General features: G+C 36.7%; 1 protein-coding gene across 1 annotated transcript in view; it reads left to right on the top strand.

Moving 5' to 3' along the window:
* CSMD1 (CUB and Sushi multiple domains 1) overlaps positions 1 to 27,039 on the top strand; it is a 1,768,974-nt gene that overhangs the window by 260,342 nt on the left and 1,481,593 nt on the right. The window contains exon 3 of the mRNA XM_064294928.1: positions 22,778 to 22,890. Within this exon, the coding sequence (XP_064150998.1) occupies positions 22,778 to 22,890 (113 nt within the window). The remainder of the gene's footprint in view (positions 1 to 22,777; positions 22,891 to 27,039) is intronic.

Raw genomic sequence — 27,039 nt, forward strand, 5'->3', positions numbered from 1 at the left:
CTTTCACTTTTCCTTCAGATGAGTTGAGACCAGTAGTTATGTCTTAGATGGCTACTCAAAAGTTTTTAAGATTCCAGATGCTACTTACAAAACCAGGATGTAGAAGATATACTTTATAGACTGTGTTGTGCTGGTTAACTGAGATCTCTCACGAGACTACGGTCCTAAGCCTTCAGATCCAGTAAACACACCCCATGAGGTGGCTGGTTATGTCTGGGAGGCATCTGTGACTGTGTTCTCTGTGTATTTTATTATATGTATGAATCTCAAGCATATTTTTAATTGGCGTTTTTGAGACATGACACTTGTAGTTTATTTTAGTCAGAGAAAATTGTGATTTGTCTGTGAGGCAAAACCAAATACTTAGAGATGAAGAACTTTAAAAATATTATCAAATGCATTATATACACAATGTTTACATAAGCTGAATATTGACTGAAATTGCTTTTGTATTCGGATCAAACTTTAGTCATTGAAACAAGTTTTCATAACGCTATGATGAATTCTACTTCTTGAAAGTCCCTTATATATACTGGGTATAAACTGATAAATGAAAAAGTTCATTTTAAAAAGATAATACTTTTGTTTTAAGCAAATATTCACATACTCTGAAAATTTATATTGTATGTCTTAGAATTGTAGTTAGAAACTTATATTTCATTTGACATTTTAAAGCTATTTAATTTTACATACTAAAATTTACATACTAAAATTAACATATTAACATGATAAAACTCTGAAATAACATAAACAAAATATACAATGAAATTAATTATTCTGACCACAGTAGGAGCTACCTGTCTCACTAGAGGAAATAACTATTAAAATTTATTTTTCATCTTTCTAGAAATTACATGCATGCAGGTATGTCAGCAATGATATGTGTAGTTGTATTTACATGCATATGTATTGCAGACACACATGTAGATGTAGCTAAAAATAGAGATATGGAACAGTTGCCAAGATACATTGATTTGTGAAAACCACAAGATGAAAAATTATTTGTATGTGTTGAGGGAGAAGGAAATAATGAGATATGTGTGGGTGTGTGTGTGCAATCCTTTTTTATGGGTTTATCTTGTTATATTATTTTGTAAATATGTTATAATTCATTTCAGCTGTCACCAATAAATGGATTAAATTAATTCTAATTATTGAGGGTGATGTAGAAACAAAGCACTGAGTGGTGCACGCAGTTAACACTCTCAGTTGCTAATCGTAAGGTTGGAGGTTGAAGTCTGCTTATAGGTACCTTGAAAGCAAGGCCTGGAAATCCTCTTGAAAAATCAGCTATTGAAAAGCATATGGAGCACAGTTCTACTCTGTCATCCATTGCGTTGATGTGAGTCAGAGTCAACTTGTCGGCATCTGGTAAACGTACACGTGAATGTGTGTGTATAGGACAAGGTTTAGAAGTTAAACTGCTGGGCCAAAGGATTTCCTCATTTTTGATCTTGAGAGATATGCCAAAATTAGCAAATAATAATAATCTCAAAATTATACTTCCAACAAAAAGTTACAGAATGTCTATTATCCAATATCATCATCAAAACCATGGTTCAAACTGTTTATCACTGCCATTTAAAAAATATTCCTTATAATTTTTTTAACCCTTATGAAAATGTGTCGACCTCCTTACTATTGTATTTGCTAAATATTGTTCAGTAGATTTTCTTCTGCGATCCTATTATAGGATCCAATTGTCTTTAAATGATGATATTTTATATGGGTTCTTTTCATTTTTTTTCCCCCTGAATTTACATCTCTTGCCAAGTCAGTATTTATGGGTCTAAGCTTCTTTATCAACAACATAAAACTCATTTGTGTGCTTTCTTTGTTTTCTTGTTAACAAACTCAAATTTGCAGCCTGCTTTTAGTGGTTCACAGCTTTTGTGGTGTCCATTTCTACACAGTGACTTCCATTCTAGCTTTACTTACCTGCTTACCTATTTTTTACAATGAAAAAAATATGGATTATTTTAGAATATATATACTAAAAATAAAGGAGCCCTGGTGGTGCAGTGGTTAAGAGCTCGGCTGCTAACTAAAAGGTCGGTAGTTCGAACCCACCAGCAGCTCTGTGGCAGAGAGATGTGGCAGTCTGCTTCTGTAAAGATTAGAGCTGCGGAAACCCTCTGGGCAGTTCTACTCTGTCCTTTAGGGTCTCTATGAGTTGCCATCAGCTCAGTGGCAGTGGGTGAGTTGTAGTGAAAATATATATGTATACGTATTCTTTATGTATATGCTTCCAAGGGAGAGGTAGTGGTTCCGTGGCAGAATTCTCACCTTCTGTGGGGAAGACTTGGGTTCAGTTCCCAGCCAATTCACTTTATGTGCAGCCAGTCACTGCCCACCTGCACGTGGAAACCTGCATGTTGCTGTGAAATTGAACAAGTTTCAGCAGAGATTCCAGATTAAGACAGACTAAGAAGAAAAGTCTGGTGATCTACTTCCAAAAATCACCAGTGTAAATCCTATGGGTTGCAAAGGTTGGACCCCTAACCGATGATGGGGATGGTGCAAAACCAGGCAGCGTTAAATGACAGGATAAGGCAGCGTTTTGTCCTATGGGTTGCAAAGTTTTGACCCCTGACCACTGATGGGGATGGTGCAAAACCAGGCGGCATTAAATGACAGGATAAGGCAGTGTTTTGTCCTATGGGTTGCAAAGTTTTGACCCCTGACTGCTGATGGGGATGGTGCAAAACCAGGCAGCGTTAAATGACAGGATAAGGCAGCGTTTTGTCCTATGGATTGCAAAGGTTTGACCCCTAACCGATGATGGGGATGGTGCAAAACCAGGCGGCATTAAATGACAGGATAAGGCAGCGTTTTGTCCTATGGGTTGCAAAGGTTGGACCCCTAACCGCTGATGGGGATGGTGCAAAACCAGGCGGCATTAAATGACAGGATAAGGCAGCGTTTTGTCCTATGGGTTGCAAAGGTTGGACCCCTAACCGATGATGGGGATGGTGCAAAACCAGGCGGCATTAAATGACAGGATAAGGCAGCGTTTTGTCCTATGGATTGCAAAGGTTTGACCCCTAACCGCTGATGGGGATGGTGCAAAACCAGGCGGCATTAAATGACAGGATAAGGCAGTGTTTTGTCCTATGGGTTGCAAAGTTTTGACCCCTGACTGCTGATGGGGATGGTGCAAAACCAGGCGGCATTAAATGACAGGATAAGGCAGTGTTTTGTCCTATGGGTTGCAAAGTTTTGACCCCTGACTGCTGATGGGGATGGTGCAAAACCAGGCAGCGTTAAATGACAGGATAAGGCAGCGTTTTGTCCTATGGGTTGCAAAGTTTTGACCCCTGACCGCTGATGGGGATGGTGCAAAACCAGGCAGCGTTAAATGACAGGATAAGGCAGCGTTTTGTCCTATGGATTGCAAAGGTTGGACCCCTAACCGATGATTCGGATGGTGCAAAACCAGGCGGCATTAAATGACAGGATAAGGCAGCGTTTTGTCCTATGGATTGCAAAGGTTTGACCCCTAACCGCTGATGGGGATGGTGCAAAACCAGGCGGCATTAAATGACAGGATAAGGCAGCGTTTTGTCCTATGGGTTGCAAAGGTTGGACCCCTAACCGATGATGGGGATGGTGCAAAACCAGGTGGCATTAAATGACAGGATAAGGCAGCGTTTTGTCCTATGGGTTGCAAAGGTTGGACCCCTAACCGATGATGGGGATGGTGCAAAACCAGGCGGCATTAAATGACAGGATAAGGCAGCGTTTTGTCCTATGGATTGCAAAGGTTTGACCCCTAACCGCTGATGGGGATGGTGCAAAACCAGGCGGCATTAAATGACAGGATAAGGCAGTGTTTTGTCCTATGGGTTGCAAAGTTTTGACCCCTGACTGCTGATGGGGATGGTGCAAAACCAGGCGGCATTAAATGACAGGATAAGGCAGTGTTTTGTCCTATGGGTTGCAAAGTTTTGACCCCTGACTGCTGATGGGGATGGTGCAAAACCAGGCAGCGTTAAATGACAGGATAAGGCAGCGTTTTGTCCTATGGGTTGCAAAGTTTTGACCCCTGACCGCTGATGGGGATGGTGCAAAACCAGGCAGCGTTAAATGACAGGATAAGGCAGCGTTTTGTCCTATGGATTGCAAAGGTTGGACCCCTAACCGATGATTCGGATGGTGCAAAACCAGGCGGCATTAAATGACAGGATAAGGCAGCGTTTTGTCCTATGGATTGCAAAGGTTTGACCCCTGACCGCTGATGGGGATGGTGCAAAACCAGGCAGCGTTAAATGACAGGATAAGGCAGCGTTTTGTCCTATGGATTGCAAAGGTTGGACCCCTAACCGATGATGGGGATGGTGCAAAACCAGGCGGCATTAAATGACAGGATAAGGCAGCGTTTTGTCCTATGGGTTGCAAAGGTTGGACCCCTAACCGATGATGGGGATGGTGCAAAACCAGGCGGCATTAAATGACAGGATAAGGCAGCGTTTTGTCCTATGGGTTGCAAAGGTTGGACCCCTAACCGATGATGGGGATGGTGCAAAACCAGGCGGCATTAAATGACAGGATAAGGCAGTGTTTTGTTCCGTTGTGCATGAGATTTCAGTGAGTGGGAGGGTGGGGGGAAGAGACGCAAAGGTATCTACCAACAACAACGTGCTTTCAAACATATGCCTATATGTATGTGTACCTGTGTATAAACTGTTTCAACCCAGTTTACAAATGTAAGAAAATAGAAAAAAAAAAAGTTAAATGCTAGAAAGAAATTAGATAAAAAGAATCACTATATTGTTAAATATTTTATTACATAATGAACTTATTTGGAAACCCTGGTGGCATAGTGGTAAAGAATTCAGCTGCTAACCAAAAGGTCGGCAGTTCCTATCCACCAGGAGCTCCTTGGAAACCCTATGTGATAGTTCTACTCTGTCCTGTAGGGTCACCATGAGTCAGAATCGATTCGACAGCAATGGTTTTTTGTTTTCGTTTTTTTTAATGGAACAGTTTTATATCCTATAAGTTGCATATTAGCTAGTATTAGTTTTACAAATTCCATAATTTGGAGAAAAAAGTTAACATATTGAGCTCCGTTTCATTTTGGCCTTAGTAAAAGGTCATTTTTGTTTTCCTATTTTTTTTAATTATTTAATAAAAGCAATATATTTGAAATTATTCTAAAATGATTTCATTAAGTAATTGAAACAGTCCTTACCAAACAGTTAGAAGGTGATATAACATATGAATAATTGATTAATCAGTGGGTACCATATCGGATTGGTTATACGCAATGAGACCCGTAGCATCTGAAATTATAAAAGAGAATTTCACATGTAATTTAGGACTAAGATGAAAGTGTATCTAAGTCTAGGGCTGATGAAGATCCAGGACTGCGTGGTTTTCATTTACGGAGACTTCAAGTATGTAATGTTTCCTGTGTGTACTTAATCTCTTAAAACATGGCTTTGCTTTTTTGATGCTTTTACGGGAACACAATATAGATTCAGACAGGACATCCTTTAATCTCAAAAATTGGACCTTGAATAATGAGCAAGTTTTTTAATCCTTAAAAAGCCTTGTGAAAGAAGCAGATTATTTGAACTGTCTCGTTTGTAGCCAAATATTTGCAGGTAATCGTAGGTAATCTCAATTGAGTATTAAGGCCTTAAGATTTGGCATAAGTGGTTCAACCTCCAGGAACTCCAAGTAAATACTGAGTGCTCGATGGGATAATGTGGGTATAAAATGATAGGAGAGTGATTATGCACAATGTGGCTCTGCAGGGCTCTGCAAACTCCTGTTGGCTTAGAGATGGAAAGTAAAATGAGAGAATCAAGCTGAGATTTTCATAGTGTATGTTCCTACAGGCAGGCATTACAGAACTGAAGCACTCGTCCCTCAGTGCCTTTGGCAATTAACATTCAGCATTATGTGAATGGGTTGAGTCTAAGATCCACCACCTTCAATTATTGCAAGGAATTCAAGGCCAGAGATTTGGTCTTTCTGACACCAAATCCATGAGAATTTAGGCGAGCACCCAGATCCCTTAAATCTTAAGGGACTTTTCCGTAAAAAAAATGTGGCTGCTTAGTTGAGATTTTAGGAGTTCCTAGAAGATCCATAGGGTTTACATTGTGTGTTTATTATTATTTTTTTAATTAAGCACATTTAAATGAACTATCTATCCTCAAAAGTATCCTTTCTTTGAATGTAGCATCATATGCTCGAAAGGGTGCGGACTGGGGAGACAGACACTATTTAGACAATAGGTGTAAATACTGACATACTTCTTACCTACTATGAGGCTTTGGTCAATGCCTGATCCCTGTTTTAAATAAAGGGTAATCATTTCACTGGGATTCTGTAAGGATTTAAGAGCAAATATATGGAAAACACGTACAGAATTAAGTGGGTTGACACCCAAGCCTGGCCATCTGGGTTCTCAAATGGCAGCAAGTGATACTATTTGAGTTCTATACAGATTCAGTGGACTGCAAAAAGGACCTGTGCCTATTTACAGATTAGCCCACCATGCAATAAGGTCCATAATTGTCTAGGAGTACACAGCTGGCCAGTCAGAGATAGTATCCAAACATACATCTCCTGCTCTCTGCACTAGAACCACTGAATTAATTGGCAGTCTTAGCAACAGTATATAAAATAGAATTTTACTACACCCTAAGAGTCTTTCAAAGGAATCCTGGTGGTGCAGTGTTTAAGCTCTTGGCTGCTAACCAAAAGGTGGGGGTTTCTAACCTACCAGCCACTCTGTGGGAGAAAGATGTGGCAGTCTGCTTCTGTAAAGATTTATAGCCTTGTAAACCCTATGGGAAAGGAGCCCTGGTGACACAGTGGTTAAAGAGCTTGGCTGCTAACTGAAAAGGTCAGTGGTTCGAACCCACCAGCTACTCCACAGGAAAAACGTGGCAGTCTGCTTCCATAAAGATTTATAGCCTTGGGAGACATATGGGGCAGTTCTACTCTGTTCTACAGGATGGAAGTGAGTCAGAATCAACTCCATGGCAACCTGTGAGGGTCTTTCATATGATAAACCAGTCTGCACCACCCAGGGACTCTGTTCATATGATATATGGGGTAAGAAAGAACACTTTGCATAATTCTGGGCCCCATAGAGGCTGAGCAAAATGATACTTAGAATAGGAAATAGAAACACTGATGTTCTCATATTTTGTTCAATATTCTGATCAGGTGGCACCAGTAGTATGTATGTGAGAAAAATACAAACAAAAAAAAAATGTGGTTAGGTAAAGGAAATACTGAGAGAAAAGTATTCACGCTCGTTTAGTTTTTTGTAAACATGTTTCCAATTTTGTGAATAATTTAATCATTACTAGATGATGTTTTCTTTTTCTTTTTTTTTTTTTTAAGATGATGTGGCTCAATCCCCACACTATTTACCTTTAGGGTTTGTAGAAATACCTTGTGATTTGCTCCCTTTTTAAATTAACTTAGATTTTTCTCTTGAACTAAATCCCTCACCATCTAGTGACCTGTGAGAAAGATTAATTTTCTCTAAGGAATAACTTCAGAAACAGTTCTATTGTTTGAGATCTTGGTCAGTCATTTACTTTAGTATGCTGTGAGACAGTAAAGTTTTGTTTGTGTTTCCCGTTTAAAAACAAAATACCCAAAAGAATTCTTCCTGGTAGAAACTGTAACATTCATTTTTCTGTAATTAGATCTACCCGAGAGTGTTGTGTTAAATTACCTTGAACGAAGAGCGCTAGGTCCCAAACTCTGGAGAATAGTGAGCCAGGGTGGTCATGGAAAGCTGAGTATGAAACACTAGAAGCGCCATTACCTGTGTCAGGCATCACCTGTACCAGGCATCACAACATATTTGATATACCAGGCAATTAACCTCCGTGAGGGGAAGATGGTGACAGTATCACTTCACAGTGACAAAACAAACCCTAACGTGAGTTGGATTTTAAAAATATTCTTACTGATATGGAAACTAATTGTCTTCTATAGTAAGACAATTCTATGCATGGGAAGCCTTAAACATCACCAAAAGCCAATTTCTGCCAGACAATGAGATTTTGAAATCTAATTCTTTCAATTTCTGCTACTTCTGTTCCTTATCCTGAAATGAAGAATATATTTAGCTCAGTTGAATGTGTTAGGGTTAGCCTTGAAACTTGGAATTACAAACTCCATGGAGGATCTCAATTTGGTTTTATATTTTAACAAACTGCTATATAATTCTAATCAATATGTTCTTTGAGACAGAAAAAAAGAATGGAAAGGTAGATAATGGCGTGTAGTACTAGAGACTAATTTTATGGATTTTGGTTGAAAAAAAAAAATAAAAGTCCTGATTATTTCCTATAGAACCCCTGTCCGGAACATCCTTCAATTTCACAGTTCACACTATTTTTGAGGTGCACTACGGAATCACACGCTGTGTTCTGAAGAGTGTTCTACACAGGATTAGGGTTATGTTGTGTAGTTTAGCTGTCAAATGTGTGGTGCTTCTTTTAGCCACGTGACCAGGGCACCTCTCCTTCCAGCAGGCACACACTCTGGAAAATCAAATCAATTACATCTGCATTTCCATTATTAGAAATCAGATTAAAGAATTGTCTCCGACGAAAACCTGATCCCCCTCTGATGGAAGCAGCATGCTGGTTTTAATTAGTCATTTATACTTTGCAGTGAAGAGGTAAGGATGGGTTTGAGCAAAGGGTTCTGTGCTAAGTGGAGAACGTGATAGCAGTGGAAAAGGGACGTGAACACTGAAAAAGGGGGAGGGGGAAGACTAAAGATTCAATTTGCTCTGGAAAATAATTCCAAAGGAAAAGGGTTTCAAAGATTTTTCTCTGGAAGACTGTGGTTGGCGATTAGGTTAACGCATCTATACAAACTCCAGAACTCCTACGTGGTAACTGCCCTGAGGGGACCCTTACACATGTGAAGGTATATGAGTTTTGGTCTAATAATGATATTAAATCCTCAATACTTAATAATTATGTATCTCATAATTGTAGTGCCAACGTTATACAACAACAACAACAAAACCCATTGTTATCGAGTCAACTTCAACTTATAGCAACCCTACAGGACAGTTCAAGTCCACCAGGCTCTCCATGGAAACTATATGGGGCAGGTTCTACTCTGTCCTACAGGGTCGCTATGAGTCGGAATCGACTCGACGGCAATGGGTTGGTTTTTTTTTACAGGACAGAGTATAACTGCCCCATAGGGTTTCCAAGGAGTGACTGGTAGATTTGAACAGCCAACCTTTGGGTTAGCAGCCATAGCTCTTAACCACTATGCCACCAGGCTTTCCAATGCCAACATTAGTTATAAGATAATCATTCATGGGCATATTAAAACAAAAACAAACCATTACCATCAAGTTGATTCCAACTCATAGCAACCATGTGGGACTGAGTAGAACTGCCCCATGGGGTTTCCAGGGAGCGCTTGGTGGATCCCAACTGTCAACCTTTTGGTTAGCAGCCAAGCTCTTAACCACTCTGCCACCAGGGCTCCTTGTGGGTGTATGGGTAAATTAAATAAGTTATTAAAAAAAGTTAGATGTATTTCAAAATTTTATGGTCCAAAGATCAGAGTAGTGGATATATTTGTACATCCATTTATTTTATGTATTTGAATTGTATCATTTCTTTTTAAATAGTAATATATTCCTAATACTTCAAATAATAATAATTAAAAAAAACCTCTTTGTTCTTCCTTATTTTCCTTATTTCTAGCACTTACTGTTAACTGGTTACTTTGTACACCCCTGATGTACCACATAGAAGATGAGCTACGTTATGTTTTCATTTAACAATACTGGCATCTTAAATTTCTCCAGGCATACATGCCAGTGTGACAAAAGCAGATATTTAAATTTCTTTGCCCTTGTTTGTGAAAGAAATGAAGCTTCTAATTCTGTGACGTAGAAAGGGGAAAAAAAAAATCTTTTAGCTACGGTCAAATAGGATAAGTTTCAAATATTTTTGTATGTTTTGTCCTGTCTCTTTTCCTGTATTCCCAACTTTTACAATACTGCTTAAGAAATGTTTCTTCATTCTTGTACTTTAAGTTTCAGTCCATTTTTTCTATTTCCACATCTTCCAAAGGTGTATATTGTAAAAGAGGGAAATAAATTTATGCAAATTTTAAGCTCCAGCTATAAACCTTTAGGGGTGCAGGGAATAAACAGTCTTTTTTCAATCAGAAGACGAGAATTTTACTTATTAACATGCCAGGTGAATGGCTACAAATGAAAAAGTTTGAGGTCTCTCAGGTGAGGGCAGGCTTAGGCACAAAGAAAATGAAACACATTCCTTTTAACAAAATAAAGCCCAGAGGAGAGAATTGGCTTTATTAAATTCGCCTTTTTCCGGTTGTAAGCCTGCTGTACATCAGGACATCACACTGCTCCTGTACTTTGGACAGAGTTCATTCCTGCCGAGGAGGTGCTCAAGGGGGCCTGGATTCGGGTGACAGTCCCTCTTGGCTGAAATTGCTGGGCAGCCAACCTTACCTCTCAGGGAATTGCCTAAAAATTTTTCCTATTCCTGGTTCAAATTTTATTATTATTATTAATTTACATAATGATTTCATTTTAGCAGTTCGATTAGTGGCATAGATCTCTGTGCTAATGAAGTCTAATTTGTTGGTTGGCCCTCAGTCAATTACCAAGATTGTTGTTTGGGATAGCATGTGTTTTCATGTCCTTTACGAACCCAGTTTGACATTTCTCATCAGTTTCCAGGAGTTAAAAATATGTACTCTGGAAAGTGACTCCCAGAGTTGAACCTTGGCTCACACTCACAACTGGGTGGTCTTAGGGAAGTTGTTGAAGATCTCTGAGGCTTAGTTTCCTTGTCTGAAAAAAAAAAAAAAATAGGATACTATTAGTTTCTGAGTCATAAGTTTACTCTAAGGATTGCATGAGAATATGTCATATACACACTCACGCCAGTGACTAGAGGCAATAAGTACTCTGTATCATTGGTTGTATTGGGATTTGTGTGTGTGTTACTGTTTTTCTTTACCATTATCTGGTAATACAAATACAAAGCCTTACTTTCTTAGTTCATAGACAGAAAACAAAATTTGGCACACGGTTCTTGAGTCATTGAACCTCTCCTGGTCTCAGTGCTCTCGTCTGAAAAATGAGAGCTGATACATGATTGTGGTTCCCTATGAGTTTATGGCTGCTAACCAAAGGGTCGGCAGTTTGAATCTGCTAGGTGCTCCTTGGAAACTCTATGGGGCAGTTCTACTCTGTCCTGTAGGGTCGCTATGAGTTGGAATTGACTCGACAGTACTGGGTTTGGTTTTTTTTGGTTTACTATTCTCTGATAACCCATTTGATGAGATTTTTTAAGTCAAATGTATTTTATTCAAGCTTTTCAAAAATATTTTAATGGTTTTGTAACCCATATATGTTTTAATAGGAATTTCTCTCATGCAATAAATGAGTATTTTCCCAATAGACTATTTCTGCATTCTACTCATGTCTGTGTCTATTGTAGTTTGTGAATTTTACCAAACTCCTTCTGCCATTTTTTACATCTTTTTTGAGAATATGGAGCCTCAGTTGTGTAGTGGGTAAGGGCTCAGTGCTAACCAAAAGGTCTGCAGTTTAAATCCTCCAGCTGCTCCTTGGAAAACCTATAAGGCAGTTCTACTCTGTCTTGTAGGGTTTCTTGCTATGAGTTGGAATTGACCCGACAGCAATGGATTTGGTTTTGGGTTTTTTGAGATGATATGGATAAATATAGAGAAGTGTATAAATGTGAATTATCTTTATGGCCTTAAAAAAAAAAAACTACTTATTTGAAATAATTCCCTTTCACCCAATTGTTGCACATAATATTAAAATATTTAAAAATCTATCTAAATTCTATTAACTCCAGCAAGAAAATAGCAGAGCCAATGTCCCTAACCCCTTCCCTTGTATACGGACTTTACTCATTCAGTCACATTTGCTGTAGCGGTAGTATGTGCTCATCCAAAAAGCTTGGTTTCAAAAATTATTAGAACAAGAGATTCTTTATTTCTATTGTTAGGATGTATAGATTCTTCTGTTTTTCTCCTCTTATCTTTTACTTCTCCTCAGTAAGTGTCTGTTTTTCACCAGGCAAAGTCAGCAGCAGAGCCACCGTGGTAGGGCCAGAGAAAGTTCTTGGGGTGAGGTGAGTGGTTAGGGCCAGGAGGTCTGGAAAATACTGAGAAGCAATCATTCTGTACTTAGTCAGCCTCTCTCCCTGTCTCTCCCTCTCCCTCCTTCCTCCTCCTCTCTTTCTCCTTTCTACTTCAATCTTTGTGAGTGTGTCTTAATTCCACCTAACTACTGGTTTCAGATTTCTATTTTATAGTGAAACTTAGGTTCAAAATTTAAAATGAAATCTCAGTTAAAAATATAATAATATCACAGTGTCAGATACCACATTGAAATAATTTGTGTATGATTTTGCAATTTTAATGTTTTTAAATTATTATCTTAACATTATTGAAATCATGGCAAAGTAGATCTGAGTAAGTCCTAGGTATCACTTCCTATGACCTTCAGTTGCCAGTGAGGACATCACCTCATTTTTCATAGTCATAGTGTATGTTAGGTTGGTATTGAATGTATTGACCTTCCTATGAGAAAATAAGGCAGAAGCCCTACGAGCTCTTCTAAAGTAACACAAAGCCCATTGCTATAGAGTTGATTCATAGCAACACAGTGGTTCTTTAAATCTTAGCATGGAGAAGTGCCATATCTAGGGGAAAAGAGATCTTGAAAAAGATCATGATACCAAAATCCTATTAGTGGATTTTTGCACTAGAAAGACAGTTTATAGATTCTTATCTCTCAGGTTGAGATGGAGTTGATAAGACAGAAGCTGAAGATTGAAGGAGGTTATTAGAATAAAGTACTTACAATCATATTTATGAGTAGAAAAGGCTGTTACTATGTGAATCTCTTTTAGAAAATGGTGCTGTTGTATTGTCATAATAAAACCACATCGAGAGAACGTTATTTTATGCTTGGGGGCAAAATCTGTTCAGATTTTTGTTTCCAATAATTTATTGCAGATGCTGTAATTATAAAATAACATTCTCAAAATAACTCAGTGCATTGAAGAAAAGAGGATCAGTGGGATTAATTCTTGTCAAATTTTTTAGAGTGCAGTTCAGGGAAATTTTTTTTTTTTTTTTTCCAGAGGCACTTTTATTAGAGAGTAGCGTTTTAGCAGCAAGTGAAATCTCTTAGGAGGAAATTTTTATTTAGTGCAATCTAAGATATTTCGAGTATACTAAATCAACATAATCACATGAAATTTTTCTCAGAATTCTGGAAGGAAATAAACTGTGTAGTAACCATGAGTAGCGATACATTTGAATTGACAGGCTTTTTATGAGGTAATCCTCTTAGGAAGAAGAGCTGTAAGTTAAAGCTAAATGCAATGGTTTAATTGCAATGATTTGTATGTTTGTTTTTAAAGCACTCAAACAGAAAATGTGACGTTAGAAAATGTCTCCTCCAGGTCAGTAAGCACCGTGTGAGGGGCACCATCCAACACTCCTGGAGAAAGGGTAGTACCCTACTTAGGAAACGGGTGGTGCTCTAGGAAAGGGGTGGTGCTCCCATAGCATCGCTAGACCAGAGGGGCACCGGCGGGCTGCACAGACGTGTTTCGTGGGACCAGCACAGACAGGTGTTTTTATTATTTAATCACTTCTATGTTTAAAAATTGCAGTACATTTTTGTATTCGTTTATTCTTTCTGGATGATCCTGAAAAATCTGGGATAACAATTGCCAAGAGTTGAATGTTAAAGTAGCTGCCCCTTGTAAAGACCTTCTTCAGTTTAAAGGCATTCAGGACCCTTCTCTCGTGTTTATTACCTGCCAGGTCGTCACTTATGTCAGTCACGACTCTTGGTCAGAAGAGAACTGTGCCATTAGATATAACTTAGCTGAACGGGGAGTTTTAGTGAAATGTTGAGAGTGTGGTTCTCAGGGAAGGGGTCATGGGAAATAGTATGAGAAAAGTGTAATATGTCAACACAACGTATTGAAGAATGTCTACACTCCTGGTGCCCCTCTGTGGTCTCAGTTTATGGCAGCAAACCACAGTGAAAATCTGCCTGCCCTGTGGAGCCTTTCATTACAGTTCCTTCAACTCTGGGAGCATCCTGTTTGCAGGCGACCCCTCTGGGCATTCATTCTTTGCTTAGGTCTAGTCACTAAACCTGGCTTCCTCTGCCTCATTCATCAGTACTTGCTCAATACTTCTGTAATGAGTGGTTCATATTATCTTGCAGTTTTCTCATCCAGCTTGAATTCTCTAAACCAAATAAGCTAATCTCTTTATTTTTAACAAGTGCTTGGAGAAATTGGCAAAGGGCCAAACTTAGCCACTTTATAGAAAACATTTTGAAGTGAATGGAGGCTGCTCTTCATCCAAGAAAAATTCATTTTGTATGTGTACATTCATGTATCTTTGTGTGTATATATGTATGTGCATAAAGAACACCAAAAAAGGTGCATATATATGGTATATGATATATATATTTTATGATGTGGGTATATACCTATATAAATATATGTATTATGTATAATATATATGCACATATGTAGCTTTTGGAAAACAATGAAACCAAAGTCTTCAGGAGAAATTAGATATAGTGTTTTCATTACCAAGTAGTGATAGAGCTACTTGAATTTCATCACATTCAAAAATATAACCAAACAAATACATTCTTGTAAGAGAGACAAGGTTCCTTTAAATGACAAATATCTGTAGGTCTCTCCCATCAGAAATTCTGATAAGAAAGTTAATTACGTTTTATATTATTCAACTCTGCTTTTCCTAAGGTTTTTTATTCTATTTTCAAGAGCTCTACCTAATTATATACACATAAGTCTTCATAGATATGAAATAAAAAAGCCTTGAAATTTCTGGAGTATATGTACTGTTTAAAACGGCTTGAACAGTTTACATTCCCACCAGCCGTGCCTATTTCCCCACAACCTCTCCAACGTTTATTATTTTATGTTTTTTTCGATTATCACCAGTAATATTGGGGTGAGAAGGGTATCTAAATGTAGTTTTGGTTTGCATTTCTGTAATGGCTAATTATTGTGCACATTCATTTCCTTATGTCTGTCAGCTGCCCGAATGAAGTCTTCTGTAGCCTTTTTTTTTTTTTAATGATATGGCATGTACTTAGAAAGCTAGAAATAGGAATTCCATATGATGCTGCAATCCCACTCCTAGGAATACATCCTAGAGAAATAAGATCTGTCACACAAATAGACATATGCTGTTTGTTACAGCACTATTCACAGTCGCAAAAATGGAAACAACCTAAATGCTCATCGACAGATGAATGTATAAACAAATTATGGTACATACATTGTGTGTATGGGCAGCCAGTTCAAAATGGCACCAGGGAATCATTTAGACATTCTTTCTGAGTTACTGCTTACAAGGCAGATGACCAACTACCTAGAATTACTTTTGTTCCTATGAAACACTAGAAAACAGAAAAGATGCCTCAACTCTTTAGATGTGAAGTAGTCTCCCAACAAGGTGCCCTGATTTTTCTTTGTATACAGTTGATGAGTTTGCTAGTATTATTGTGTTTATAACTTGTAGTTAAGTGAATGGAGTACAAGTGAACAAGAAATCTCTTAGGCTTTTGTAAGGGTAGAGTTTTACAATATGTTTTTACCTCTAAACAGTTAGAAACTCGATGTTGGGCTATGAAAAAAGAATAAGACCAGATGACTGAATCACTCCTTTTCTTTTAAAATCAAAACCAAACAATCAAACCCATTTTGTCGAGTCAATTCCAACTCATAGCGACCCTATAGAACAGAATAGAACTACCCCATAGTGTTTCCCAGGAGCGGCTGACAAATTTGAACTGCCGACCTCTTGGTTAGCAGCCGTAGCACTTAACCACTTCGCCACTAGGGTTTCCTTTAAAATCAAGTCAAACCAAAACAGATGTGGTAGTTGCTTTGGAAAGGGAGAAAACAAGCAGAAGAAGAAAAAAAAAAAAGTTAAGTTCACATTTTAAGTTGCTTAATATATAAACAACATTTTGAACCTTAGTTTCCTTACTAAAATAGCAATAGCAACGGAAGACTTTGAATACAGTAGCTAATTGAAATCTTTCTGCTTCTGGCCAATCAAATGACATATCAGGGAGTCTGAAAGAAGTAGAAAGCCACAAGTTTAAAGACAGTATAAGGGTATTTAACTCAATCTATACCCAAAAGAGGTTAAATTAGGTGACAAGCCATGTTTAAAGCCTAACACATTTTTTAAATAATATAAATTATAAAATACCTTAAACATACATATGTTTAAGTTAGTTATATAGATAAATAGATAGATAAAAAGAGATCTCAGATAGTGCAATGGTTAAACACTGACTGCTAACCAAGATTGTTGGTTCAAATCCAGTCAGTGGCTATACAGGAGAAAAGACCTGGAGATCTGCTCCAGTAGAGATGACAGCCTAGAAAACCCTATGGGGCAGTTCTACTCAGTCACATGAGGTCGCTATGAGAAGAAAATTGATTCAACAGCACCTAACAACAGCTCTTAATATATACATATACACATATATACATATATGTGTAATATATGCTGTACATTGAGATAAAATCTATAATTGAATTGATACCTTGAGTAGATTAATATATTTTCTATTAACCATTTAAAATAAGTGATATGTTGAATAGAACAGAAAAATAAGTCAATGAAAGTTACTATTTTTCAAAAGCCAAAATTTATATGTGAAAAAATATATAACTTTTTAAATAGAATTTACAGAAATTATCACCTCAATTCTCTTTCCAAATGATGGCAGAAATTTTCACCTAATAAAGTGTAGGTAAACTCAGCCACTTTGGTGTTTTGTTTTCTTCTTTTAAATCCTTTTTCAGAATTTTTCCTGACTGCTTCTTTCTTCCCTGTATGCTACCTATGGTCGGTCCAAGGATCTTACATGACCTCAAAGCAACAGGGCTGAAGAAGCATCTGGTATCAGATCTTCGTCTATTTTCTCTTATTCCATCTGAGATGTAACTTAACCCATCCAGTTTGTCTTAAGTGTCCATATTTGTTCTCAGTGTTGGAGCACTAAAACAAGGCCTGGACACCCTCTTGCTGAAACTTTTTATGAGGAAATGAATTTAATTGGTAGAATGTTGAATAAACTAATCTCGAAAGCCACTGTTAACTCATTGGGTATGATTCTAATCTCACTCCTAATTTAAGCCAAACCCAACAAAACCAAACCCACTCCATCGAGTTGATTCCAACTCCTAGTGACCCTATAGGACAGAGTAGAACTGCCCCAGAGAGTTTTCAAGGAGTGCCTGGTGGATTCGAACTGCCGACCTTTTGGTTAGCAGCTGTTATCTCTTAACCGCCAGGGTTTCCGAAGTTAAGCAAAGCATTTTATAAACAACATTATGAGAATATCCATACTGGCATACTGCTTTGAAATGTGATGTCAAAAATACTGAGAATTACTATGAGTTTGGCAATATTTTGCTTACAGAGATTTTTTTCAAAGTAATTATGTTCACTGAAAAAAAGATTTAATTCAGTGATTTTCCCCTAATTTATTTAAAATACACATCTCACATTACAATTAAATTGTAATTGTAAACATTTCACATTTTAAAAATCACAAACACCATAGAATATGAAGGATGCAAAATATGTAGTTTAGGAGCGTACCTTTGTTTAATGTAGTTTTAACTTCCTCATTAATTCACGTGAAACGAACCACACTCACACTGATCTTCTGTTTCTGCTTAGTTTTTCACTGATTTTTTAAATTTTTTTATTTCAGCATTACCACTTCTTATATTCGAGATTACTACATTGCTCTCAATGGTGTGAGTATCCTGAAAGATAGTACAGTACAAAACATCTTGAATTTACTTCTAAGTATAATTCATCCTAGCAATTTCTTGAGAGATAGAAGAAGAAGCTTGTTCAATTCTGAAAGTGGTGTTTCTATCAAGCGAACATATACCTGGAATATAGGAGAGATGCCACAAGTCGATTCTGCTTTACCCAACAATCCTTCGTCTTTGACAGGCATGCTCTGTCATTTACCCAGATCACTGCGTGTGAAGGGGAATTGCTTTCTCTCAGCAAAAAATACGGCAAATGAGATTCTATAGGACAACAGGGACACGACCAGAAAACATTAGAAAAAAGATAGAAAGGAGAGGCATGTTTAGACCAACACTAACTATGCATTTTTTTTTTTTTTTTACTGAGAATGAAATTGATTTTTTGTCGCCATTCTCACAACACATCCCCTTCCCTAACCATTCCCTTCTCCTGCAAATGATACAGCTAGGTCCTGCGGTCAAAATCGAACACAGCTCTTTGCCTAAAGGTAAGCAGGCGTTTTCCACAGTTAGGTGTGGTATGGATGTTAGGGTGGACGTAGCTTCTCAGCGAAATGGACTCGCTCCACCTGTTGCTCCTCAACTTTTTTGGCCGAATGCTTTCCAAGTTGACCAGACTCCATGGTAATGGCTGCTTGGTGTGTTTAAGAAAAATTATGGCAGGAAATAAACCATGAGCAGAGAGATATGTATGTGGGCTAAATGCTCATTTCAGTCCATTCATAGTAGTTTAAACATAAGCCATCACCTTAATTCTCCGAAATCCTGATTTTCTGGGACACAGCATATGAAGAAATAGGTTAACTGTTCATATAATGTAGGAAATATCAGATTTAATAGAGAGACATGGGATGGGAAAAGATGATTTGTATTTTCTTTCTCATGTTCATTGGCTTATTACTTCATTATAACTAGAAATAAGGTGGCTTACGAGCATGACCGCAAGATAAGAATTAGAAGTGATACAAATGGATGGAATCTGGAATGAAGCTATTACAAAAATTTGTATAATGCTTAGGAAGGACCAAAAATTTGGACCTATATTTTCTGTTAGCCAACACCAAGAGAAGCTTGATCAGCTCCGTGACTTACCGGGTGCTAAAAATAAACCAACTGTTCACAAGAAGCAGATGTTCCTCAAAGAAAGTTAGTTCGCAATGGAATTTATGTGAAAGGTCCTCAAGCAAAGGATTCACAGAGTGATGATACCCAAGAGTGAAACCTCACTGGCTGCTCTTAATATAGTCCTCACTCTACGCTAGTGTGATGGGGCCACACAGAAACATCTTAATTGCAGATTTAACACGTGGGAGTTCTTTATGATCAACTGTATCTTCTCCCTTTTTTCCTTTGTCAGTCTATTATAACTGTTTAGTAATATTATGTGGTACGGATGTACCATAGTTTGTAAACCATCCACTCCTCGAAGGACATCTGGGTTTTCTAGTTTTTGAATTAAGCTGTGACAAGCATTCGTGTACGGGCTTGCTAGATGTTTGCCAATTTTATCTTTTTATTTGTTTCATTTATTTTCTCTACTGCTCTTCTATTTTCATCTCATTGACTTCTGCTATTATTTCTTTTCTTCTGTATGCTCTAGGTTTATTTTGTTCTTTTTTACTTGCTCTTCTTTTTCTAGGTTCCTGAGGTGTGAGTTTGGATTATGGATTTCAGACTTTTTCTCTTTTCTAATGTATGCATTTAGTGCCACAAATGGCCCTCTAGAAACTGATTTATCTGAGTCCAAAAAGTTTGATATGCTGTGTTTTCACTCAGCTCAATGTATTTTTTCTTATTTTCCTTTGTGACTTCCCCTTTGATCCATGGATTATTTAGAAACTTGTTTAGTTTCCAAGTGATTGGGGACTTTCTTTTCACTTTTCTTGATTTCTGGTTTCATTCCATTGTTGTCAGGACATACACACAGCATAATTTCAATTGTTTTAAATTTGCTGACGTTTGATTTGTGACCTTATACCTTGGTTCTATGGGCACTTGAAAAGAATGTGTATTCTGCTGTTCTTGGCTAGAGTGTTCTATAAATGTTGACTAGGTCCTTTTATTTGATAGTGTTGTTGAATTCTATATGCTTGCTGATTTTCTGTCCCAGAAAAATCTAAACTCAGTGTTGTTGATTTCCCTTTCTGGAGGCAACATCTGCTTCACTGAATTGCTTCCTGTGTTGTATTAGATAACATGTAATTCGTGCAGAAATGTGTCTGCCAATATAACTAATGATAAATCCTGATTTCTCTTTGCATCAGTCATTTTGACCATCATGTAAAGGGAATATCTGAGAGTAGTTTTAAGCGACACCCAAGAAGAAAAAATTAAAGGAAAAAATGAGACTCTTTAGAGGATCAGACAATAAAGAATAGAAAGCAGATACTGCCATTCATGAAGACCAATATAATTTGAGAGTAGGGTAGCATCCACATAGAACTATGTATCATGCTAGAGAGAAAAAGGTGAACATACCAGGTAGAAAAAGGTGATCGTACCAGATAGAAAAAGTAAGAAGGGAGAAAGCAGTCATCAGGATCTTAGAAAGGTATGCTAATTACCACAATGTGGGTATTCCCAGGATTTTTGTTTTGGAAGTAGTATCATGGTGAGAACATACAACAGTCTTAGGATTAATTTGCAGTTTCAGACAGCTTACACCATATTCACTGTGCCTGGATGTGATAAGTGTCTCACTTTTCCCAGGATACTGCTCTCTGTAACAATTCTAACTGAAACAGACTGCTTCAGGAATGAAATGACAACCAACTTGATGGTTTTGTTACGTTTTCATGTTTAAGTTCACAAATTTTAACATATATATAATATAAAAAATAAAAAATAGTACAAAATATATGATTATATAAAACACATATAATATATATGATATATAACATATACATAATTGTCCTTTTATTTATATTTTAATAATATGAATAAGCTTAAAAATAATTTATATCAAATTATAGTCTGACTGTAGATTATGACCTTCCAAAACCAAAGTATAGGAAATTTTTAAAACTAAATTGAAATAAAAAGCTGAGTAATTAGCAGAATATGTTTAAACTGAAAAACAAAATAACATGCAAAAGGCGTTAATAACGTAGAACTACTGTTATTTAAATATGATTTAATCATTTTTGTTTTTTTTTTTTAGCTGATTGGTTCTGTCATTTTTTTAATTAACCTATTGTATCATTATATTTGGCCGTAATAACTCATGTTAATTAGGTTCAGAGCATTGATTCCGTAACCTACAGCATCTGCAATGAGGTATTTAGTACCACTGACTTACTGCAAGCCAGAATTTCTTCTATCGGGAATTAGCATACAGGTGAATTCTTTTTAAAGCCTATCTTTGCCTTCAGATTGCACTAAACAACATATACGTGTGCAAATTTATTTAATTAGAAAACTTCAGGTAAACTATAAATTGATAAAATGTCTCTTTGACCCTTGGGTAAATTGTTGACTTTTGAAGAAATTTATACGTATTGTTTTGCATGTTACTAGGAGTCCCTGGGTGGCACAAACAGCTAAGGTTTTATCTACTAACTGAAAGGTGGTGATTTAAACTCACCCAGAGACACCTCAAAACATAGGCGTGGCAATCTGCTTCTGAAACGTAACAGTCTTGAAAACCCTGCGGAGCACAGCTCTCCTCTACGCCCCTGAGCTTGCCATGCGTATTGCATCGACGATGCGTGTTGCACTCTCTCCTCACTTATCAACGTTGTCAGGTGCCAAAGACCAGGCCATTGCATGAAATGGGTGTCATGAGAAAATGGAGTGTCCACTCCTTCCATTCCAAAGTTATAGATGTCCGTACTGTCAGTGGGAAAGCAGCTTCCCAATAACCCTGAGAGGTAGAAAATGCAGGGGGCTGCTATATGTTCCACTGGTCATGTTAATGTGCAAAATCGTCGGAGAGTAGATTTTTTACTATCGTTGTAAATGCAAAACGTCAGATAATGAGATAGTTGATAAGCGAAGAGAAGGTGTACCGTACTAGTTCACTCATCCAGAGTTCTGTCTGTATATCAACACTACCACTTCTAAATATTTCTAAGCATAATTGCTGTTGTTTTTAGATGCCATTGAGTTGATTCTGACTCATGGTGACCCCATGTGACTGAGTAGAACTGCCTTATAGGGTTTTCTTGGATATAATCTTTACGGAAGCAGATCGCCAGGTGTTTTTCCTACAGAGCTGCTGGGTGGCTTCGAACTGCCAGCTTTGGGTTAGCAGCTGAGAGCTTAACTGTTTGTGCCACCAGAACTCCATATCTAAACTTAGAGATAGGTAAAAAAAAAAAAAAAAGGCCATGTCTTAGTATCCAAAAGAGTGTCTTGAAGAACATACACTAAAATAAATTTATTTCACCTCTGCTTGAGATACAAACTGATTTTCATTTATTATGCTGGACTGATATATGTTTTCCTAACAAGACTTAGTGCAAATTAGCTGGGGGACATATTAAAAAGTAACACATTATCCTAGATACATGACAACCCACTATCTAATAACTGAGGAGAAAAAGGACACACTCAAACGGGCATGCAAAATCACACTGCTTTACATAGAAGGTATATACGTGCTTGTACATTGTTTTAAGACAGTGGTGTCTTATAGGACTTCTTTAAGAAAGAATGCCCTCAAATATTTTTTTATAATAAACAAACTTTGGCACTTGGAAGCTGTTAATTTCAATGACCTAACCTAGCATGCATACGAATCATCTCTTGGTTAGTGATCTACCTCAAATAAATTGACAGCAGTTTAAAGAATTACCACATTACTTTATCAAATAAGCTTTATTAACAAATGCATGCTTTTTAAATTATATTCCTGTCTTTCTTTTTAAATTCAGATTATCAGGATTTCAGCTACCCTCCTCCATCGTCAGCACAGGATCTATCCTCACTCTGTGGTTGACGACAGACTTTGCCGTGAGTGCCCAAGGTTTTAAAGCCCTGTATGAAGGTAGGTGATTTACCACGTTTTGTACGTTCACCGTTCAGATGATCTCACACGTGCTGCTGTGGATTAAGGGTTTTGAGTATAAAAGTAAGCATTGCTATTTCTCATGAGATTTAATGGTGTAAGAATTTGATTTTTATTGCAATGTATAGATGATTGGATAATACGCTGGTATAATTGTCACACTTTCTAACGCAAAACATGTCTATCATTTTTCTTTATTGTTAGAGCTTTTCTTGACTCGGTATTTTTGATATGGAGTGGAGTGTTTTCGAACATTTTAGAATAGAAGTTAACGGCACACTATTCTGTGAAACGAGTTCATGCAGAAGTTTTTTGTTTTTGTTTTTTTAATTTTTGTGGAACAATAATAGTGCTTAAATAAAGAGTTTTTGGCAAAGTTGGAATTTTTAGTTGAGAAAATTATTTCGGTTTGTTGTTTGGCCATTGATAAGTATACGTTTTGGGACTGGCTTTGTTTTTATGTTTTCAAATTTTGAACCTAGATATCTTTGGAATGTCGTGATCATTATTGGACTAATTTCGGTGAAAACTAAGAAAAAAATAAAACAGAGCTCATCCTTTAAGAGAGGAAGTAAAACAGCTGATCACTTCATGTATTATATTTTAAGAACCTGCACATAGTATTTAAACAAAAAGGCATTAGATGTGTCTAGTTATTTAGTCTTGTTTTAAATAAACGTTTAAAAACCTCCTTTTACATATAAGAGGTACTGTTTTGTATAATTAAACTACTGAACCTTTTAATTAAGAAAAGCCTATGGGTGGGTAGGGGTGTAGTCCAGGCCGTATTTACAACATACACAGTTTACTTTGGGTGTCTTTTTCTGCTAAGTCACCTCCAAATCCGTTTTTATTTGGAATACTTAGTGCCTTTGGGCAAAAGTGATTCTTTGTGAAGTTAAAATCTATACGTGACTTGTGCAGGTTGAACTTAGCGACAATGCAATTATGAGACACTTTAAAGACAGAATGTTCTTTGTGCCCAGATACATAAACCAACTAATTTATCCTTTCATTTAAAGTTACCCTAGAAAGATGCTCAGGATTGTATGCAAATAAAACAGCATCAGCCGTTCATCACCTTTAAGATTATTATGGATTAAAAAAAAAAAAAAAAATTTTTTTTTTTTTTTTTAGTCAATAGTACCGTGGAGTAATTTAATCTGCTGTCAGCTTTCGATTTGGATATATCTATCTACCGGTTCCCATGAACACTGAGTTTGTTTAATTTCTTTTTTACTTGACATTACCAATGTATCTCTGAGGCAGCCCACTCTAGTTACCTGTGAAATATACCTTGTCCAATCAACGTGTGAAATTTACGTAGAAGATACACAATGCCTCAACATTTCAGAAGCCTCTGTGGTTTTCCTCTTCTTCCTCACATGAGATTGGGACATGAATACCATGTTTTTCTGGAATCCTTATGATTAATATTGTGAAAACTGTTGATGTTATTGCCAAGGCTGTCACTTTTCCTAATAATTCTGGGCTTTTGTTGGCATTACTGGCTGTCGTGATGGTGTAATGAAAGAGAATTGGTGGATCATTTCTGTTGGAAAACTACTCATTGGTGCTTCAAAAAGACCGGGTGGTAGAATGATTACAAAAGCAAATAGAGTATACGCTGAATTAAAAATTTCAAATGCTTACATGTGGAGATACTTTTTTGAAATTTAGATTTTAGACAGTAATATTATAATAGTCTGATTTTTATAAATAAATAAGCCTTTATTTTAAAAATAAGAAATGCAATAAAAAGGTATTTTATCAAAAAACTAAAATTCTATTGAAAATTTAATATCTGTACATTAAAATATTTTTCTATTAGTACAAATAAACTTGTACTATCTGGAGAAAAGGCTAATTACGGTGCAAACTGAAAATTAAAGACTGGAGAGTTTCTCCAGAAGAGAGCAAACCTTCTTTGCAAGCATCTATATTTATCAATAGTCCCTCCAGTTCCCACAGGGAATTTAGACACATCTCTAACTTACCAAAGGAATGCCATGGGGGACAAACTGAAATTCTTTTTTTTTTTTTAATAAACTATGAAAATATAGCTATTCAAATATATTTAGTGTAGAACCTATGGTAATGGGTAGACAAATATCTAAAATTGTTTTGAAACCAGGATGTTCTCCTTCTGATAATTCAAATTTTCTTCTTTCCCATTCTTTTATATTTTAAAGAAAGTGTTATCAAGTAATTAACGTAAAACATATAAAAAATTTTTGATGCATTATCAAAGACTTATAAGGAAAATTGAATATAGAAATGAAATAATAAATCAGCTTTATAAAAACCCCAATAATTTCCTATAATAGGAAGGTTATCCTGAGTGAGGAAGCTACATGTGCAAAAGTATGGAGGAAAAAACCCACAACTTCATCATCTTTAGAAGTTAGAAGTCTGGTTTGATGAGCTAATGAAATGCAGAAGGAAGAGGAAGTTGATAGATGATGAGTCTGGAGCTGGAGTAAAGGAGAAGTAATTGGACCTAAGTACCACTCAGAGTTCAAAATCAGTGTCCAATGTGGTCCATCTGATCTATCTAGCAGTTAGAAGGTTACATTTATATCTTTTCTTTCTTGAAATAGGAAACTTACTGTTAAACCCTTAAAGAAAAGGGCAAATTCATTTACCTGGACTATTAAATAATGTTTATTATTTTTGTTTCTATACGTTTCCATTTTACAATTTTATCACATTTTGGCTTTTAAATAACTGTTGTGATATCTCAAAACTGTAAGCATTGAGAAGAGGGAAAACATGAATTAAGTAAACTAAGTTCTTGTAGCCCTTTTAACTTTAGCCATCAGATGGCACCTGATATGCCATCCCCTGTGGTCATTTCTCTTTGTATCCTTGAAGGCATAATGAAGGCTGAGGAAAACTTGAATTCTTAACATTTAGCACAGAGTAAACATTTAAAAGCATTTTTTCGCTAGCAACTATCATACTTAATTTTATTCATTAGTTCATTGTCCTTCAGCTCAAAACCTAAAAGAACTACTAATAAGTGTTACAATTGACTGATTTGAATTTGATTTCCCTTCTAGTCAAGACACCCTTTTATTCAGAAGTCTAAAAAAAATATATATATATATATTTTTTTCTCTAAGAAAGCACTGAAAAAAAGAGATCATATGACCCCAAATGTGGGAAGCAGTCCATCTCTAAAAAATAATTGGCTATAATATATAGGCCATTAAATTAAACCCTTGTAAACATAAAAGGAATTAATACTCATTTATTATAAATTTACTTTTGTGTTAGCAAATGGCTACATTTTTATATTCTACTTAAACTTTTACCAGAAAAAACGTGAATCTTGGCTAAACGGAGATCTTTCATACGGGTTTCACTAAGTAAGTCTGAGTGTGGGGTGGAGTTTCTCACTGTGAGTGGGTTTCTTTGTTGGCTGAATGTATTTGGCATTTCCCTCCGACACATCCATCAAGCAGAATTTTCTTTCCTGTAATATCCATGGATGTGGATTTAGAAAGAGCAGCTAGATTATTATCCTTCAAGCTCAAAGCCTTATTTAGAGTGTCAGCACTGATTTATTTCTCCCTTGACATGATTACCCAAACTCAACCTGAATTAAAGCATGGAACAGGAATGACCTACCTGGCAGGAAAGAAGCCTGAAGAAAGTGATAGCAAAGGAAAAGCAGTTAGCTGTCCATTAGCTGACTCTTCAGCACTGCTTTGGATTCGTAACCATTACTGAGACTGAAGCCTCTTGGCTCTTTAGGTGAATCTAAGCTGCAAAACCTAGGTTTTCCTTTGGTAAGGACACAATTTTATTTTTTTCGAGCAAAAAGAGCTGTTGGTACTTATACGCTTAGACTGAACCTGTAGATTTTAGGTTAGTTGCCAGAGCATAAGTATTTTTTTCTGTCCTTAATTTATGGGGTATTTCAAGAGTAGGTACATTACAACAACTAATCAAAGGTTTTTAAATTACACTTGAAAATGATTCTCGTTGTTAGCACATCTCCAAAAACCACAGATATAGGAGAAACACGATTACTTATTGAATGTTCAACTTTAAGACAATGGAATAATGGGGCTGAAGAAAGGAATGCAGAGTGCAGGAAATCACCATAGTCAACTTGTTGTC

Source organism: Loxodonta africana, chromosome 12 (genome assembly GCF_030014295.1).
Source record: "Loxodonta africana isolate mLoxAfr1 chromosome 12, mLoxAfr1.hap2, whole genome shotgun sequence".
Taxonomy (NCBI): domain Eukaryota; kingdom Metazoa; phylum Chordata; class Mammalia; order Proboscidea; family Elephantidae; genus Loxodonta; species Loxodonta africana.